The 20,588-nt window shown below is 36.5% G+C and overlaps 1 protein-coding gene and 1 long non-coding RNA gene across 4 annotated transcripts in view; both read left to right on the top strand.

Moving 5' to 3' along the window:
- Positions 1 to 8,988, top strand: part of LOC138733912 (uncharacterized) — a 71,712-nt gene extending 62,724 nt beyond the window's left edge. Inside the window, 7 exon segments of the mRNA XM_069881429.1 lie at positions 457 to 596; positions 2,282 to 2,488; positions 3,260 to 3,349; positions 5,376 to 5,526; positions 7,276 to 7,335; positions 8,236 to 8,315; positions 8,857 to 8,988. Of these exon segments, the coding sequence (XP_069737530.1) occupies positions 457 to 596; positions 2,282 to 2,488; positions 3,260 to 3,349; positions 5,376 to 5,526; positions 7,276 to 7,335; positions 8,236 to 8,315; positions 8,857 to 8,988 (860 nt within the window).
- Positions 8,989 to 10,050: 1,062 nt separating this feature from the next.
- LOC138733909 (uncharacterized) lies at positions 10,051 to 20,074 on the top strand. 3 transcript variants are annotated; one of them, XR_011339492.1, is made up of 2 exons: positions 10,051 to 10,164; positions 18,833 to 20,074. It is a non-coding gene; the product is annotated as an uncharacterized lncRNA (long non-coding RNA). The 3 variants fall into 3 exon arrangements; XR_011339490.1 differs by lacking the exon at positions 10,051 to 10,164 and adding an exon at positions 11,087 to 11,119; XR_011339491.1 differs by lacking the exon at positions 10,051 to 10,164 and adding an exon at positions 11,268 to 11,428.
- The last annotated feature ends 514 nt before the right edge of the window (positions 20,075 to 20,588 follow it).

Raw genomic sequence — 20,588 nt, 5'->3', positions numbered from 1 at the left:
CAATCTGTCAGCGACACCGCTGAGAAGAGTCTGGCTCTGTTGTCCTTACTCCTCAGGTTTTTATATGTGTTATTAAACACCACCCCCCAAGCCTTCTCCTTCTTGAGGCTAAACAATCCCAGCACCCTCCGCTTCTTTTCACATATTAGGTGCTTCAAACCCTTAATTGTATTAGTGGCCTATCGCTGGGTTTGCTCCGGAATGCCCGTGTCTTTCTTGTACTGGGGATCCTACAACTGGACCAAATATTCTGTATACGTTCACTTCAACTTGTGGGTTTTTGATCACTGGGCTTAATTGCAGAATATGATCTCTAGAATTTTTTCATACGTGTGCCACTGGTTCGTATACAAAATTAACACAGTTGTCATGTTTGTGATATTCAGGCTCAGAAGAAAAATCCTGAGACTGAGTCTGAGACTGTATTACCTGAGGAAGAACGAGAGAAGACAGAAGACGTAACGGCTGATGATAATGCATCTTCCTGCCTGATTGGAAGTCTGAGCTCTCAGTATGGTGGAGATACATCTATCCTGTACCACCAACTGGACTTGCACAGTAGGGAGCAGAAAGTCAATCAGATAGTGTTATTAAAGGTGATGTCTTTTCAAGTTTGTATTACTGTAGTGGCACTGCCACACCTTTGGGTTCTCATAGCAGTCACAGACGCTCAGATTTTGGGTGTACTGACACTACAATGGAGAGTTGCACAGGCCACTGTGTTACAGATAAATGCACATCGTGCAGCAAAGCACCATGTGGATTTGCCAGCTCAGGTGTGGAAGAAAAACGTTTTTATGAAATTGGTTACCCAATTTGAGAGTATTTCTATTTGTCCTCTGGTGTTTGTATAGCTGGCTTGCACAGCTCAGCATGCCTGTGGAAACATGACCTCTTTCCATACTATTTGCTGCTGAATGAAAGTTCAGCTGTATCCTCACACCATTTCATTTCTTTACAGTCTTATCAGCCCTTCATTTGGAGCCTTCAGTGTTTCTGTTATTTAATATTCTTTACTATCCGACTCTCCCTTCTCTTACCCTGGCCTGTTTATTAAGCAGTAAACATGCTACATAAAAGGCTTCTTATGAAGATGATCTGCAAGGGCAGAAGTGGTTAAACAACAGTAAAGCATTGCCTCATCAGAGCTCTTTAAGGCTACAACTGGTAGCAGAGCTCAACAGTTATGCGTTGTAATACATAAAATCTAGTAGATACACTAGTTTTTAAAGCAGATGGGGAAGAAACACAAGGAGCAATTTTAGATGTAAGTTTGGATGTAACGAGATCTTTCTACTGTGTGGCTTTCAAGATGCATACGATATATCTAATAGCAGACAAGTCTGCTGTGTTCTTGGCCAGTGCAGTGAATTTGCTGAGAGTTAGATAGGTAGCTGACAAACACTTGAGCACAGCCTTTTGTCTCCCAGCAACACTTTATGTTATCTGCCATCCTGCCTTACTACATCATAACTTATTATTGTATTAGAAACCAATGAAATAATCATGGCCACAAAAATATTTATTGTAATACAAATTGCAGACAGCTAAGCATCTCAAAATGTAAAATCTGGTGATAGAACTGAAATCCTTTCCATGTTTCATTTTATTAAATTGATGTAGTAGGAGACACACATAGTTTTCTCTCTTAATATTCTGTTCTGCTTTGTTGAGGTCAATTCTGTAGGCTAAAGGAAGAATTTAAGCACCGAGAATATATGATTTTTAAAATCATTGTAAGGTCTTAGCTGTTTTAAAAAAATAGTTTACGACTTTTGTTTATTTATTTAATGAGGGAATTTTTCTTACATATGCCAGGCAGAAAATCACATAAAAGCATTATTGAAACTGCAGGATGAATCACTTAAAAATCAGGAAAATATGTCCTTAGCGTGTATGTCCCTTAAAAGTATGCCCCTCTACCTGTGATTTACAGTCTCTAGATTTATAGGTCATGTGTTTTTTTTCTTTGAGGCCCCTTCTTTCAGCCAAAGAATTCAAAAACAAGCAAATAGAATTTTCTATCCAGTGTTTGCAGCAATATGCAGCAATAAAAATTTCTATGCGGGAAAAAAACCCCACGAATGATAGTTTGCCCACCTCTATTTAACAAAGCTTGAACTCTGCCTATATGATTTTCATTAAAGGGCTTTACCAGTTTATCTCCCTGTCACACATACAATTACACACATTTATGGTTTTGATGGCTTGAGGAGTGGTCCCATAATCATGGATGGATGTGACCTGTGCCATATTGCTGTTTCCCTTTTTGGTATTTCAGGACATCATTTACAAACTGAAAACTGCTTTTAATAAGGAATTTGACATAGTTGCACAACAAAAGGAGCAGGAGATAGAACGAGTGAAAGAAAGAAACCTGAGGATCCGAGAAATCTTGGAACAACTTGATCTGCAGTTGGAAGTGTGGGAGCCAGCTCTTACAGATGATGAGATACCAGAGCGAGCACTCACAGTTCAGGATTCAGAGGTGTTTGAAAAATGAATCTTTCTCTTTCACCTACTCAAATATATTTATTTAATTCCTGTCATTGCCAGACATTGAAAAGCTGAAAACAGATGTGTCTGTGTACTTAAAATCATCTTTTTGTCTCTTTTGCTTCCCTTCACTCTTTAGGGAGAAAACTTATAATAAGTCAATCCAAAATGAATAAGATGTATACAATCTTAATTCGTTGATGTTAAGTTTTTAATTGGCTATAAATTAGGTAGATATTCCCCCTGTTCCTGAGTGTAAGATTCAAGCCAGGCTTGGAGGGTTTACTTCCATAGATAAGGGTTTCTCTGTTTATTCTGAGCACCATTTTGAGACTAAGTAGTTTTAGACTAAGTGTGTGGGTACTAAACCGTGCTTAGTACTGTAATTATAAATTGAAATGATAATTTATAAAGAAGCACCATGCTTCTTATACAATATATTCCACCAATCTCATGCTCTTTTGGTCAGTCTTTCCCAATTCTCTCTGTTCTCTCACCAGTTCGTGTTATTCACTGTCAGAAAAGGTATGCAAGAAATACAACTAATCTCAACAAAAATGATGGTAGTTTCTATTTTAGCATTTTTAAATATGCTTTCAGGGGTGTTCGAAAGAACAATGTCCTCTTGAGGAGTATTATCATGGAGCAGAGATACAAAAAGCATCAAGAATTAGTATTGCCCCTCTTTCCAAAGGTTCTTAGTCTGCATGTGATCACATTTGGAGAGAAGAACCCTGATATGACCCTCATTTTCTTCCTTCAGATTAAAGTTGAAAAATACTTGACTCAAGAAGAGAGAGAGAAAGCAGAAATGCTGGCTAAGCTTGAAATGGAAAGACGTCTTGCTGAGAAGGTACTTAAAGTAGTTTCCTTTTTACTGTGTAGGCCTTTGTCTCTGGTCAGGCTTATTTAGTTAATGCTGCACTGAAATATTCCAGTAATGTAGCATGGGAGAATAAAGTGTAAATGGTAGGTAATGATGATGTGTGCCTTTTCCTTCTTATTATCGTTTACAATTGGAACTACCTAGACCAGCCGGGGGGAGAAAAGATTTAGTATTAGGCTCAACATTTTCTAAAAAAAATGGCAGTTAAAAATACTTGAGTCCTCTTGGCATCCAGTACCAATTTTATTTAATTGTCCTTTTATAAACCTTTTCATTACAAGGATCCATCATGGATTTTTTTTCTCTGAAGAGTTGCTACTTAAAAGGGAGAGAAGCTCAAAGAAAGACAGCATTATCATCATCATCATTATTATAATTTTATACACCACCTTACTAATGCGCAGTTCAGGAAGCAACCTAGTTTAGAATTTACACAATCTCATCCTCAGTTTTCCATATTTTATTTAGTTTATGTGTTAAGACAGTCATGGCAGCAGGTACAAAGGAATATTATAGAAGTCATCTTTACACAGAAAGCTCCTGATTCACAGGAGCTCAGTTGCAGCCTTCCCAAAGATTTGTGATGTTCAAGAGTCATAAAATCAGCAAAAATGCCTATATTAAATGTTTTTCTGGGTGATGTAAAGCCCCATTTGTTATAGATTTATTACTGTTAGTCCTATTTGATTTATAAAGTAAATATTAATATACTTTATTTCTGTAACATTTCCCCGCTGAGAAATTCAAAATGCTTTGTAAGCATAAATAGAGAGTAGGCTTCTTACCCAGAATCATGTAGCCAGCCCTTGGCATATTTTACTAGCAACATCTAGGTGCTTATGAATCTCTGTCCTATGTTTTCATCCCAAGTCCACCTATATTTCCTTTTTATAGAACCTTTATTGAGACAGCAGATGTTGTTTTATAGAATTATAGACTCTTCATTCTTTTTCATCCATCTTATTGTCTAGTGTTCCTCACCACTTCTGCTCACATGCTTTGGATCTTCTCTTAAATGTTCTTACAAGGTTTTCTTGTGTTTTCTTCCCCTTTTCCCCTCCCCAAACCCTGTTCCATCTATTTCTTTCTATCGTGGTATTTATATGACCCCTATTACTATTGTATTTGAGCAGATCACTGTCTTTAATAACATTTGATGGTGAATTTCTGTTCTTCCTGATTTGAGAATGATAGATTTATGAGATTTATTTCAGTGAAATGAAATTCAAGGCACATGCAAAGTCTGTGGCAAGGATATTTCTGGAACTAATTTGCAGATGACACAAAGGTTGACAGAGCTGTTTTACAGAGTAATTTGGATTATATGATACGCTAAACTATTCAAACAAAGTGTGCTTTAGTACTGCCAAGTATGCAAGACCACATGTGCAAGTAATGTCTATGCAGTGGAAGACTATGTTGAAAAGTAATTTGAAAAACATTTGTCAGGGTGAGATAATAGTGGGTAACCATTTCAATTTGGGCTTCCAGTGCTATTCTGACATTAAAAAAAAACCACAACAAACTTCTGGGGTCTCAGAGTGTTGAATTTTATCATAATTTTATCATTAAAATATTGGTTATGGTGGGTCAGCATTGTTGCAAGGGTAGGGAAAGTACCGGATGGATTCCAAGCTAGGGGACAAACCTGTAACAGACACAAGCGCTGGAGAATAAATTCAGATAAATTCAAATTTTAAAATATGTAATTTTAAAATGAAAATATAATTCATCATTCAGACAAGCTTCTAGAGAGAGAGGTGAGTTCTCCACCACTGTCTCCAGACAGGCTTCTCTGGAGAATGTTCTCGTTTTTCAAATTACTCCCCTCAGTGAAGGACTAACTGAATAAATAGGACTGAAGTTATACAGGTGCTCAGGCTCTATGAGGGAGTGCTCTTTTTTTTTTTTTTTTTTGCTGTAAAATGTACGTAACTGCTTGTACAGATATTTGTCAATCGTTAATTGAACTTGTTTATTTTTTTTGCTGAAGCCAAGAGATTCTGCTAAGCCGTCAGTGCATCCTACTGCCCACTGCTGGACTGCGACCTCAGAGATTTACTTGGGCTGTAAGGAAGGATATGTTATGGCAATTGATGCTGAGAGAGGCAGTGTTTCTGTTCTTCAACAAAAACCTCTCCCTGGTAAGAAATAGCTGTGTGGTGTCTTTTATTCAAGTAGGGAGGAAAAAGGATAGGTGAAAGCTTTTTTTGCTTTCTGCTGTTCTGCTATTGTATATCTTACAGAAATTGTAAAGACATATTTCTTTTATTAGTAGGATAAACATTCAGAACTTCTGGGTGGGTTTCTTTAGCACCCAACAATTTGCTTTCATTTTTTTTTGGAAAAAAAAAAAGAAAAACTTCTAAATACATCAAAATTGATAAAATGAACAATAGTTACAGCAGTCCTGATCTTATTAACCAGCCCTACTAGGTTAACAATAAACTATTAATATACCAGCTATATGTATTTTTACTGTTAGTTAAGCACCAGTAATGCATTTTATTTTGCATGAAATATTGGACTGTCCTCCTCTGATACGGTAGATGATGTTAGAACAGATGAGCTCATGATGAATCTTTAAAAAACGAAACCAAATTTGACGTAATATTGCTTAATAGAATTCCTTAAGGTCAGCAATTATAGGAACTATTTTGTATTCAAAACAAGTCTATAAAGATTATCAGGCATTAATGCATTACATATGAAGCACAGAAAGTGAACAGAAGACGTCTTTGACTTCATAGAATCATAGAATCACCAGGTTGGAAAAGACCCACCAGATCACTGAGTCCAACCATTCCCATCAATCACTAACCCATGTCCCTCAGCACCTCATCCACCCGTCCCTTAAACCCCTCCAAGGAAGGTGACTCAACCCCCTCCCTGGGCAGCCTCTGCCAGTGCCCAATGACCCTTTCCGTGAAAAATTATTATTTCTATCACTAGAACTGGATAATATCCTTCTGTAGACCAGCATAGCAATGTTTAATAAACACTGAATCAGTGTTAATGGACAGGCTGATGATAATCTTGTTTTCTTCTTTTGCCATGTAATACATTATTTTTTTAAGCTGCTGTAAATATCCCTGACTTTCCCAAAGTTCTGTATCTCTATCCAGTTTTGATAGTCAGCACAGAAATGGAAGGCAGCTCTGAAAAAAAAATCAGCAAACCAGCACTCTTCCTCTGTTTTTGAAACCATCAAACTCTTAAGTTTGCCATATCAAGAGCTGAAAATCACAAACAAATATAAAGCTGAGGCGTGACCAGAAATGGTTTGCCAGTTCGTTAGAAGGCAATAAGAATTTTTGCCATTTGGGATTTTCCTCCACTTGTGTATTCTTTGAGTCCTGTCCTAAATCTGTGTGAGAACACTGTCTGTATTCGTATTTTACTGAAGCTTCTGCTTAATTTAAGATGTACTGCAATCTGTATCTGCTCAGCAGAATGCTTACATGTGTGTCCAACTCGAAGCACGTGCCAAGCTCCTGTTATGGTTTTGCAAACAGAACCGTAAGCAGCCACAACATTTCACTTGGGCAATTTTCAGGCTGGCTAAACTTTCCTTTGTAAGTAAATCTAATTAAAAAATTATGAATGGAAATAACAAAACCAGAACTTAGCACTAGAAGATAGATAAATCTGCATCTGGATCACAGTCCATGTATGACTATCTCCCTTTTATAGCTGTAAGCTGAACCACGTAACGACTGTGCCAGCTCAGATGCATAAATGACAGAGATGGTGGATATTGGAGAAGAATGCACATTTTTGATTCAATATACCAAACTTCACCTTTTGTTCAGTAGACTGGGCTATAACTGGCTTTTATTGCAATACTGACATATAAACAAGGTTGACGTTATATATTGTTTTCTTTTGTGCAGAATACGTGTGTAAAGTGTCAGACATCGTGTCATATGTTCGAGGAGCGCAGAAAAAGAAAGGTATTTCCATGTTCAAATCAAGCTAATTGATTTTTAGCCAGCATCAATGATGTCTGGGAGTAATAATATGTGAGTACAGCAGGAAGCCACTGGTTAGAAAAACTCAGCTCACACTGACCTCTGTAAGACACATCAATGGCAACCTTTTATATGTTTACAGGAGAAATGATTAATAGCTTTTGTGCTAGTAGACAGCCAAATGAATAGCCTCTGGAAAAACAGTGGCAGGGAAATAATTTCTGTTCATTCTAGTTTAAATTGGAATAAGTGATGCTAGAATGGGTTCTCTACTGCTTAGTTTTAGTAACTTTGTTTAGAACTGCAATCACTTGTGATTTAGTTGAGTTAGGATTTAGGGTTTGTTTCAAATGTTTTGTTTTGTTTTGGGCTCCACAATACAAAAAAGGCATTCACGTAGTGGACAAAGTTCAGCACAGGGCCACAAAGATTATTGCAGAGTCTGCGTGTGTCATACAAAGATGGGCTGTGAGAACTCTCTTCAGCCCAGTGGAAAGGAAATGGGGGATTTTACTGTTGCTTCAGCTACTCATGAAAGGTTACAGACAGGATGGAACCTGACAGGCAAAGGGCACAGTTTGCATCAATGGAAATTCTGAGTAGAAATTAGGGAAAAAAAATACTTCCACAGTGAAGGTTGCCAGACATTGGGACAAGTTTTGATTTCTCAAATTAATTTCTAATTCATCAGACCACAGTAGTACTGTCACTTTAAATTATGTGTACCAGCCTTGTCCTTCATCATCACAGCACAAAGTCCAAAGAATATATAGCCCGTTGAGCCTTTTTACTCACAAGTAGTAAATCATCTCAGATTTGAAGTTGGGACACATGGTTGCAATGAATTAAACTTGATGTTTCTTGTTGCCTTTGTGCTTTCAGGTGGCAAACCAGAGGATCCACAACAATCAGTTTTATTTGCCGTGGCATTTTGTAACGGGGGACTGTATGCAGCTGGAAATGTAAGGCATCCTTTATGCTTGTAACTTATTGTGTGAAAATCAAAAAGCATTCAAATGGAGTGTATTTGCAGAGCTCACTGCAAAGACAGAAGTCAGAAAAAAAGTGGAGGTCCTCTCTGGTTTTGTCATATATCTTCTTTGTTAGAACTTGAGACAAGAACTCAGAAAGGAGCAGGGAGGGAAGAGATTCCATTTTTTAAGTCAAAGAAGGAACCAAAGAGGACAATACTATTTTTAACAAAAGGCAAAGAGAGTTCTAGAGGAACAGGAAAGAAGGATGGACAAAAAATAGGAGAGGAGAAAAAAATGACCAAGAGAACCACCAAATTGTTTTGTGCTGAATCTCACTCAATATTTAATCCAAAATGATGATTACATTATACAGTGCTGCTTAAGAGAGGGACAAATCCCTATACTGTCACAAAAGAAACAATGTGGAATCTCAAGTGTTTACTAATGAGAGAGTCTGTTATCAAACATGGACTGTTAGTAAGACTTGTATTAAAAAACACCTTGATTTTTCAAAAAATGCGTTATGCAGGATAAGAGTCATCTGGATTTAAACGTCATGAAGGCAGATGAGACCATTAGCAATGGGATACAGTTAAACACACTTGCTCCAGAGAATTTCAGAAGGTTTTGCCAGTTCAGTTTGCCAGAGTGGGTGGGATAATTGACCTTCAGGCTGGGATAATTGACCTTGACCTGATGTGGATTTGTACTTTTCTGCACAGGGGGGCGTTTTATTCTTTTATCACATCAAAGATCTGCAGTATGAGACGAAAATCTGCGTTGATATCTTAAAACCCATATCCAGCCTCATATTCTCACCTGATTACGCTGTGCTTCTGCTTGTCACTGACCAGGTATAGCATTTGAGATAACGGCATTATATAATGGCATGTTCCTTTTATTCTGTATGTGCATGCTGGCACTGCCAGTATGAAATGTCTGTAATGTAATCACACAAGTCAACAAATTATACCAGAGGTAAACTTAGCCCATCTTGTGTTTGCAATGAAATCTTGGGCCTTGGGTACATCAGACCTACTGTGGCTATGCGGGAGACTTGTTCTGTGCATCTATCTGAATTTGTCTGGCCACCCAGTCAAAGATCCTTCTTTGACCAGCCTGATGTCCAGAAATCTTACACAAGAGTCCCAAATCCTCAAATTATCCCTGGTTTTCCAGACCTTTAATAATTTAAATTGGCATTTAAATGTGGTTTGTTTGGGTTTTTTTGTGGGGGTAACTTTGGTCACACTTTGTCTCTGATTTCACTCTCCTTTTGTAAAATGCGTAGAGAAGTTCTAAAATCTATGTCTACATTAGTTATGAATTGTTTCTAAAAGGTTTTGAGGTCTTTAGATAAAAACATCTTTTGAAGCTTAAGATTTATTATTTGTGTTTTATGTTGCTTTAGAATATTGATTGGTTTCTGGAGCAATACGAAATAGGGTGGTTTTAAATTAAAGCAGTTATGAGAAACAAAACTTGGAAACGTGACTAGCTGGATCACTCTCAAATGAACCATCCTGATTTTCAGCTAGTGTAAATTTATATAATTTACTAAATTCAGTTGAATTCTACTGGGCACTTTTTACCTCAATTTAGAGTAGAGTATGAAACTTTAAAGAGCTCAGGAAGATGAGTATTTTTTCTTGAAGTCTTTGACAGCTTTTAATGAGAAGTCTCATAGCCCAGGGATGGATTATCTCTCTCTGTTTGTCAGGGGACAATCTATGCTTACAAACCTGCCCACAGTGGAGAAGCTGTCAAACTCCTGGACACATGCAGTAGTTGTTTCCTGACAGCTGATTTTCTTACTCCAGGGGACAAGTACTGTGTGGTAAGAAATTATTTTCTTCCTTATATATAATTGTGGCTCTTTTCAGATGACCAAAACGTTGGTAAGACACAAAATCAAAAGCCTTGCAGAGATCGTGACTGTTCTGGTGTTTGTTACAGTTGTGGAAAACCTTCTCATTAAGGAATTAAATGGCATTAATTCAGGTATGGCCTATAGAAGGGTCAGAACTTGCCCTGGAATGCAGGGTGGATAATTCGCAGGCTGCTAAAATGTTGTATGGTTCTGCTGTTTATTTGCTGTCTCACTAGTGGTCAGGAACACAGCTGAGCAAAAGGTTGATTCAATTCAGAGAACAGATGTTGGAACAAGGAATCCCTACTGATCTTTTCAGCCTCCAGCACAAACTGGAATAGCCTGAGAGATGCCTTTGTCCCAGGTCCAGGGACAACGAGGCATTACTCATGGATCTGTTCATTCTGAAATATTCCTTGCTTTCCTCCTATGTCTTGGACTCCTGCAACTGATTCATCTCAAGGCCATGAATTCTTCAAGTAGCCAGCCCTGAAATTCTGGGGTGTGAATCAATTAGTTTTGCTGATAATCTGTTTGTTTGTCAGTAACATGGGAATGACAAATTTTACCTGAGTCTGAATGAGTGATGTGAGGGTTGATTGATCTCTAGCCACACTTCACTGTGGAATTATAAAATTTCCTGGTTATAAGAAGGCCTCAAAAACATGATACACATAATTTTTCATGTGAGAAAACCAGATGTCACCTTAAGCCCTTTCCTGTGCAAACAAAATGATAAGCAGGTTTTCTATTGCAGGCTGAATGGTGGGAGTGCTAATATTGATCAAGCTTACATGTTTTGCCCTAGATTGTCTCATTCTGCTTAAAAAACATTCCTGTATTTGCATCAATTCACAGAAATGATTACACATTTCCGTAGGTAGGTGTACCTTGCAGCAACTGGACTTAAAGGGAATTCAAGGTAATTTCAAGCAAAACTAGTAATCCTTGATCTGCTCTGCTCAGACACTATTTGAATTTATATTCTATAAAAGATCACTAGTCATTTCCAGACTATTTGGTTATTCCACTCTCTTTTGACTACGTTTTTTTCTCTGTTCAATAGTCTGTAACAATTTCAGGTGAAGTACAAGTTTGGTTCCTGGAAGATGGAACTTGCCTCAGCAAGCTCAAGCTCCTGGATTAGCAATATTGGTTTTAGTAATGAGCATTAGCAACTGAAATGTGAACTGGTTATTCCTATTATATCATTTTTACTTACTCAAAAAAGGTAAAAAGAAGCACCGTGAATGGTGAATTTAATTCCATCTGATATATTTGATTTTTAAAGGGTCAGTGTGAAAATTCCTTATTTCATTCATTGATAATAGAAACAATTAGCAACCTTGGATCGCAATTTGCCACAGTCTAAGAAACGTGTGCTGCCCCTCTCCATTGACAACAGAGGGCAGTGAGATGACAAGCTTAGGCTAAACGCGCAAGTGTTTCATAGATATTATAAAACTGATTAATTCAGAAGTGATTCATAATTTTGGAAAACTACTAGAATAAAATCGTTACTCTAAAAGTGTTGTTTCTAACACTGATGTCTGATTTTCTCTATGAAAATTATTTACTTTTATGAAGGCTCTGAAAAGAGAAGTACATTAGTTTTTAAACATAAGTATGGTACTGGACTAAAATTACCACCACCTCCTCAAAAAAAATCCCAATGGAAATTCTATATTTGTCCATGAATTCTGGGAATAAACAAGAACATTGCAGTCACAGAAAATGTGACTGCTAGCGGCCTCTGGGTAAAAATGAGTATCTAACCGTAACTAGGGAGTTTCTTGTAATGTTTAAGTACAGATAAATATAGTTTCCTGAATATTTGAAAAAACAAAGTTTAAAACACTACCAGAATTTTGTGTACTCTTTAGTTTAGAATAAACAGCTCAACCAGAGGAATATACCAAAAAATATAATTGCCGAAATGATATGTTGAAAAACGTGGTCCTGTGACCTCCCATGCAACATAGTTGACTTTTGTCTTTGAAGGTCCCGTGACTCTACACTCCACATGCAAAATACAGTGTGAATTTCGATAAAATAGAAAAGCTACTACCTAGCCAGTGGCAGAACAAAACAAATATTTTTCCAATACAGGCAACTGAGCAGGCATACTATGCACTGTCTGCAAATAAACATTTAAAATCATCTTTTACAAGACACAAATACTGTTCCCAATTAAGAACTACCATAAATGTTGCAGTAAGTTAAGATTTGGAATTTGCTTAGATATTCAATTACAAGAAAATCTGATGGGAGTCATGTATATACCAATATGGGTGAGCTAATAAATGCTTTTCCCTTTCCTTATCCTGCTGAGATTGATGTCAGCTATTTTATTTGAACTCTTCTCTGACATATGCCTTTTGCTGGTTACCAGGCAACTAGCATCATCAAGAAAGCTAAACATGTGCACCAAGTATTATTCACATCAATGCTTTATTTCAGAGTACCTCAAAACATCTTTACCAATTCACAAGTTTGGCTTACCAGCCTGCAGTCCCTGAGGAATATCTTCACATTTCTGTGTTCAGTAGAAAATGCGGATGCAGTCTCTTTGAGAAAATAATATCCCATAAAAATGTTACTGAAGGAAAATGCTGGCATAGGTCTAGAATTCTGAGGTCTGGATTTTTTCTTTTTCTTAAAAAACATCAACAAACAAAACCTTAAATATTAATTATTCATTCAGACGTCTTCAGGATATCTTTAATGAAGAAGCACAATTGAATTATATATATACATTTACACTTTCTCTCACAAGTATAAGTAATTTTCTGATGATCCTGTAGAGGTTGTGAGAAGTCTGGAGAGTAGCATCAATATTGGGCTACTAACAAACAGAAAAATAGAGACACTTGGAAGTAATGAGCTGAATATATCACGGTATTCACAGACAATTTTTCAGGTGAAAGAATGTAAGCATAAATTAAAGTAATATACTGTTTAATAACTGTATAATATTCTCCTCTGTAAATACAGTGGCATATACTGAATGCAAGATTTTGCAGGTTAGGTTTGGAAAGGTCTGTGTGTAGGTCAAATAGCTCCTAGTGAAACCTAGTAATTTTATTTAAAGTTTATTTCTGATATGAAGTGGATAACATTATGGCAATTAATAAAAGTATTTACAGGATTCCAGATTCAGAAAGATTATGTAGTTAAAAATCCAAAGCACATACAGATAAGCAAAGAAACACGTAAAAAGAGGTACATAAAAATGAGAGTAATAGGCATGGCATCTTGCCTATATAATTTTTTTATAATCTAATGGTTTTATAAAAATGAGAAATGGACCTTTAGACAAACCGTAGTCCTTTGAAATGGAACTGCTGATAAATATGTTAACACTTAATTTTCATATATATGCAGTCCTTTCTAATCTGAAGTTACAAGGGTAAAATACAACTTCATTCTCACTGCATAAGTGGAGTCTGTTATATATCTTATTAGGAGAAAAAAATAATTGCATGGAATATTTACACAAAGAACTAAAACCTTTCCTAACTGGAGATGCTATTTCTACTGTAACATTTAAGTCTCAGGTGCATTTTCTTTAAAGAAAAAAAAATACAAGAAGTCCATAATAAATATTTCTCTTTCCTTTGTATGGCATACGGCAGCACATGTTCAGGAAAATGACTTGTTTCTAGTTTCCTAACTAAGTAACAGTAAACTGAAATGGAAATTGAAACTGCTTTCTCCCAGCTTATTCCTCCAATACTGTCAGAAAAAGTTCACCAGTAAAAACTATACAGTCTAATACTAGCTCAGTTCATTTCATACTGGAATAACAGATGAAAGGGTTTGGAGGTTTATTTACCATTTGTACTCTACAGAAGTGAAGATTTCATATAATTCTCATCATACCAAATGGTGATTTCAGATGGTTTAACCTGAATCTTTTGATGAAGACAGCATTACTTACATCGGACAAACATTTCACTAGTAATAACTAGTTTTATAAGACTTTGAAAATAAAAATGTCATTCAGAATCTGAATATGTCCTGACAGAATCTGGGTCCAAATATTATGGTTTTTGTACACACACACAAACACACACACACATGCGTATATATAAGCATATCTATACATTTGCAGACTTAAGATATGCATGTTAACATATATTGTCCTTTGAATATAATATTTCCATATGAGAATGCCATTAACTAAATAATGAGCAGCATCTGGGACAGCGTCCTTTAATTCTGGCCTTGGCTGCTCATTTGTTGTGAAAGCAAACTCACCATTTCTTTCAGAGCAGTTTAGAGATCACAGGAATGCAAGATAAGCACCAGAAGATGTGAATATAGATAAGTGCTTCAGTTCAATTCTGCATGACCCTAAAAATCTTATTTTATATGTAAACATTTCATTAAAATACTGTACCGATTGAGAATAGTTCTGTTCTGCAGTGGCTGCTGGAGCTAATGTGTATAAAGATAAATCTGGATACAGACTTGACATTGAAGGCATTAGATGGGTCTTCTGAACCTCAATTTTAATTTTGTTTATTTTTGGTTTATGCTGAAAGGATAATTTAATTCAGGGGATAAAAAATGTGCAGTTGCCACACAGTTTGAATAGCTCACAGTGAGGAAACATCTAAAGGATCATAACCAGGCTAGTAGGTCTTCTCAGTTTACACTATCATTAAAAATAACTCATTAGTGAGCAATTTGTGCCTGTAGTAACTGTGGAGACAGTTCAACCTATTAGTTTGTGCTCTATGCAGTTACACAGTGTTCGGCAGATGTACCATCCTATAAAGCCCAACTTTACTTCTTTCTTTGCCTTAAACATTTTGTCTGAAGGCCGGCTACTTGCTCCCTTGTTTTGTGGCACTGGCAATGAATAGTGGAGGGGGTGCAGCAGCAGGCGCTCCCCAAAGACTGATCTTGGGATATCACTTCAGGGCCTCATTTGTGGCACTGAGTTCAATGGGAGGGGAGGTGCAGGAGCAAGCACCGGTCCCTACCCTTCCAAAGGAAGTGGTGATTCTTTCTTTTTCCCTTCTTTCTCTCTCTCTCTCCCCATTCGCTCTCACTCTCTCATTTACCTTTACTGTTTCTCGACTGGTATCAGTGTGTGCCAGATTGAATGAAGTGACCCTGGCTGGGTTCAGGGATCAGATTGTGATCTGAACAGATTGAAATCTGTTTTCTGCAACTTTGAGAAGTTGCACCCCCATATCTCGGCTTTGCACTGATTATTTTGATGTGTTTATTTTGGTCGAAGGCAGAATAAATTTTGCTTTTGATTTTTGCCCTGAGAGTCACCTTGTCAGCCTCCAGATCAATGCACAGATAAACAAATCACCTTCTTTCAACCGTGCAGGTCAGAAGAAGCCTTGACGCAAGTGTGTAGCTTGTGGATCCAGTGCACAAAATTTTATATTTGTAAACATTATCGGTTGATTTCTTAAAATAATTATACCAGAAAAAACCCTAAATGTTCAACATTCCTGAAATATATAAAGATGACCTCAAAGTTTCTGCATGAAAATATCCCAGAGAGAAATATTAAGGAGCACTGTGAAACAAACTGAGACAACAAATAGGTTCTAGCAATCAGGAAATTATAAAAAAAAAAAAAATTCTCTTACTCTCAGTGAAAAAATATCTAAAACCCCCCTCTAAAAGTAGCTACTTAAAAGTAATTTTAAAATACAAAGTAGGTATCTACTTTCCCCTGCAACTTCCAAAGCCTTTTTGATCGATTTTGTTTAAATCTTTCTTAACCACAAAAAATCACCTTGCAGAAATATGTACTATTTTCATTTCAGCCTCTCTCTCTGACCAAAAGAACCAAAATAGTCTTTGTGTTTGCTCCACTGTTGTTCACTGCAGGAAGATTACATGTTGCTATTTCCCATTACCTCATCTAGTGGAAGGTGTCCCTGCCTACGGCAGGGAGGTTGGAATTAGATGGTCTTCAAGGTCCCTTCCAACTCAAACCATTCTATGATTACAAAACTATTTGAAATGGCTCCTTTTCCAACTTGAAGAATTCCTAACAGTTGTTATGAATTAAACAGATGAGGAAGAAAAAGAGAAAATCCATTCTACACAAAGTCATAGAATCGTAGAATCATAGAATGGTTTGGGTTGGAAGTGCAATGCTGTTAATGTTGTCTGTATGATGTGCAACTCTGCTATAGCATTATCATTAGCATTACCTCTGTTTTCACATCATAAGGAGATAAAACAATAATATTTGGAAGTAAAAAGTACATTTTTCTACCCTTTCTCTCCAAAGTTATATGTAGAAGTAAAATTAGCCATATTGTGTCTTACAGATTTCAGTATTCTAAATTTTCCGAGGTTAACACAAATTACAATATTCTTATTAAAAAGGAGACTGTCTTTCATGATTATTAGTTAAAGAATTATTCAATAATCTCAAAAAAACCTGCCAAACACCAAAAGGAGTTGTAATGCACAGATGTTTTCTCTGGGTCCACAAAATTCTTAGTAGTTTCAAATAGAAGGAAGTCTGAAATATAGATCTGTTTCTTCCTGCCCTACTTAATTCTCTGACTTCGCCAGTCACTTAATTAAAAAAAAACAAACAAAACCCAAAACATAATACACTTCCAACCTTCAAAAATCAATTAACAAATAAATATCCACAAAAAGATTAATCAACTATTCTAAAGTTTTGGTGAAATCATAGTAACTAATATCTAGTCCTCAGTTACAATACCAGCAATAATGAAACAGTTTCCTGTGCCATGCTTGATAACAGACTGAGGCTGGTAAGTCTTATGGCAATTTTACCATGCTTGAAATCTGCCAGCAGAGCTAGCTGGGAATTGAAAGCTGAACAGTTAATGCAGCCCTCTCCACTTTAATCCACTGTGGTTACAGGGGGACCCCTGAACTCCAGGGCAGCCCCATTAGTCTCTTTCCTCTATGATTGCTTCCAGGAGTCAAAACCAACAGCGCTAGGGCACGGGTTATTTTTTCATACAACTCAATACCTTGGTGCCAAGTCCAACATTGTACTGATTTCCTTGTCCTTAGTATCTTGTCCGAGAGAACAGCAATTCTCCACCATGTGAAGGAGTGCAAGGACATTGAACTACTCACTAGGTCCCAAAATCCTGTGCTACACTGAGAAACTGGACTCCTGAAATGCTTCATAGACAAGGCAATGTATGTTGCAACATTGATTAAACAGATGGAGGATAAGGCACCATATCCAAAAATTTATTTTTCCCCAGGACAGTTCCCACAGCTCAAAATTGGGATCAAAGGGTCTTATAAACATAAACATAAAACAAAAGCTTATAAAACTAATAACTCGCAACATCTGAAGTCCTTCAAAAATCTGTGTATACAACTGTTTTTCCTCAATTTAGCTATTCTCATATAACTGGAGGTCACTCAACTAGGTCTCCTGCTTTACCTCATACATTTCCTGTGATGTTTTCGAAGATGAGCCTGAAAATAGAATATGTTATTTCTGTTGCTATACCTATTTCAAGTGCTATCAACATTTTTATCAGTCAAAAGGAAGAAATAAAAAGCAGTATGCAAGTATCACTGGTATGAATAATGCAGAAATGTTCAGATATTGACATTGTTTACACAGGAGATTGTTTGTCAAAGCTGGTTTTGAGACTACCTAAATCTTCACCTTTTGTAGCTTTTTACCCTTCTTAATCTTATTCATTCAAATTACCAAACATAGCCAGTTAAGTTAATTTTTGTCAGTCTTGCAATTCCTCTCATAACTGCTATAGCCCCATTTGATGTTCAGACTGCTAATTTAACAATTATATCCTTAAAGAAAGAGAAATGCTTATAGGAAAGGCATGTTTGATTCCAGAAGGTGTGGAGTGCCCCATTTCCTCTGTTTTAACACATGGTTCGGAATAAGAGGTGTAAAGGAGTATCGGGTCACTGATGTAGGCAGTATTTTGCAACCTAAACCACATTGCTACCTTTTTAATGAAAGAGTGGAAATGATGGCCCAGCTGTTAGCACAGTTAGTATGGCAACAGTTGTCAAGCCGTGCCTGCAAATTATGAATACAGACTGCACGTATAAGATGTATAAGTTGTTCTGGCATCATAACAATGTTTTGTAAATGAGAGCTAATGAAAACAGACAGGAATATATTAATGCAGTTAAGATGTTTAAAAAAAAAAACCAAATTAGTAGTTTTACTACCACTACATTTATTCCTGCCTTTTTGAAATTCCTTAGGAACAGATACTGAGCAGACTCACAATATCTATCATGAATTCAGAAATCAAAACATTTTGCTTTGTTTTTTAAAACCCCACTGAGTGCCCTTCTGTATTCTGACAAAAAGGAGCTTGTGCTGAGTATTTATTCCATAGCAAAATTCAGACTAGCTTTGTGATGAGATCCTGGTGGACTTGGAGGCTGTGATGCCTTGTGAGTGATGAGCATGTGCTGATGACTGTACTTCAGCATCCACCAGTCCCCAGCAGCAGGTTAAACCAGCCCTGGTGAGAAGCCACCTTCCCAGAGCAGAGAAGGTTCACAGCCTTTTGCAGACCACCACTACAGATATTATCAGTCATTACCAGGAATGCTTGAGAAATGAAGAGGTCCAGCACATCTGTACATTCTCATTTGTTTCTTTTAGGGTATCCAGCCCATGCTAATTCTGTTACAAGGAGCACAGGAGGAAATACATGGATTTAGGAATTGTTCAGAAGAGAAACAACATCTTTTTTTCTCAGCTAATTATTTTCAGACTACATAGGAAAGGAGGAATCCTCCTCTCGTTTCACTAAAAACTACATGATTTATAATGTATTCCAGGGAAAACCAAGTATTTCAAAAGAAACTTTAAATGATCTGGTCTAACACATGTTATTGATGATTTTGAATGCTAGTAATATTGGGAATTTTCTATTAAAAAAATAAAAATCCATTTATTTACCATTAAAAAAGGCTTTGAATGTTTCAATAACAAAATGTGCAGTAACTTAGAATAAGGGTAATTTGACTGACCTTAAATGTTTAAGTTGTTGCTGAGCAGTGCTTACACTAAGTCGAGTAACTTTCAGCTTCTCATACCATCCTGACAGTGAGGAGACGGGGGATGCATAGGAAGCTGGAAGGAGACACCGCCAGCACAGCTAACCTAAACTGGCCAAAGGAATATTCCATACCATTTGACATTATGATGAAAAAAAACCCTGTGGAGGATAAGGCCAGAAGGTGGAAACAGCTGCTTGGGGACTGTCTGGGCAGTGCATTGTGCCTCACTTATTTTGTATATTCTTTTATTACTATAATTATGATTATTTTCCCTTCCTTGTCTGTCCTATTAAACTCTCTTTGTACCAATCCACAAATTTTACCTTTTTTCTGAATCTCTGCCCAATTTCTACTGCAGGCAGAATGTGCTGGGCTAAACCACAAAATATGTTATTTTATTTTATTTTACTAGTAACAAACAGAAAGAGCGGTTTTAGAATGAAATGGGATAGAAACATACCAGGACTTCTATTTCCTTTATTTACTAAATGATAAATAACATTTCTGCACTCTGAATTAGGCTTTCCTAGTATATATATCCTAATTTTAAGTCTTGATAAATGACAGCACTAAGCATTGCACCATTACATTGCTAAAAGATGCATATGAAGATATGTATATGCTTCACAAAATCTACAGCTTCAGGCCCACATGGGGTGTATGGTTTACTTTGTTTAATACTTTGTAAGCATGAATAATGACAGCTGAGAAGGAAGGCTGAAAGTTCACCATTCAAACCAATTTTCAGATTATTTGTAGCAAAACAATCTGTGCTTTTTTAAAGGTTAAGTATTTCCAGTGCATAATGCCGAGTGTTAAATAAAAGAATTTATTCTCATAATTCTTAAGGTAAATTTTATTAAAAGTATTAGGTTTTATTCAGAAAAAAAAATCCTTCATCATCCAAACAGAGCTAATAGTCTGATTAATAGACTAATTGCTTCAACATTATTTAGCATTAGGATTAGTAATATAATATGGAAAAAGACTCAAGAAAAACATGTGAAACATGCCATATCAGGCCTATGCTTGCACAACTAATTTTTGCATCTGTAAACTAGATTTAATACTGTGAGTATCTGCAGATTAAGAGATTTCCTTTAATAATAATCCTCTGCATGACCTAATCATCTGGTGATATTCCTGCATTAGTAATACATCATTTTATGCCCCTAAAAAGGACTATCAGAATTTCTAAGGTTGCTATGACTTTCAAATGATTGACAAAAGAGTTCTACTAGGTAAAACACATACAACCATGAAAAAATATTCTCTATTCTGACTTTGGAAGTAGTATCTCAGATCAGTATGGTGGGCTAGCAGTTGTTGAGCAGATTGCAGAAATATATCAGAAA

The sequence above is a fragment of the Phaenicophaeus curvirostris genome, unplaced genomic scaffold (assembly GCF_032191515.1).
Source record: "Phaenicophaeus curvirostris isolate KB17595 unplaced genomic scaffold, BPBGC_Pcur_1.0 scaffold_46, whole genome shotgun sequence".
Taxonomy (NCBI): domain Eukaryota; kingdom Metazoa; phylum Chordata; class Aves; order Cuculiformes; family Cuculidae; genus Phaenicophaeus; species Phaenicophaeus curvirostris.
This window is presented reverse-complemented; position numbering and strand designations above follow the sequence as displayed.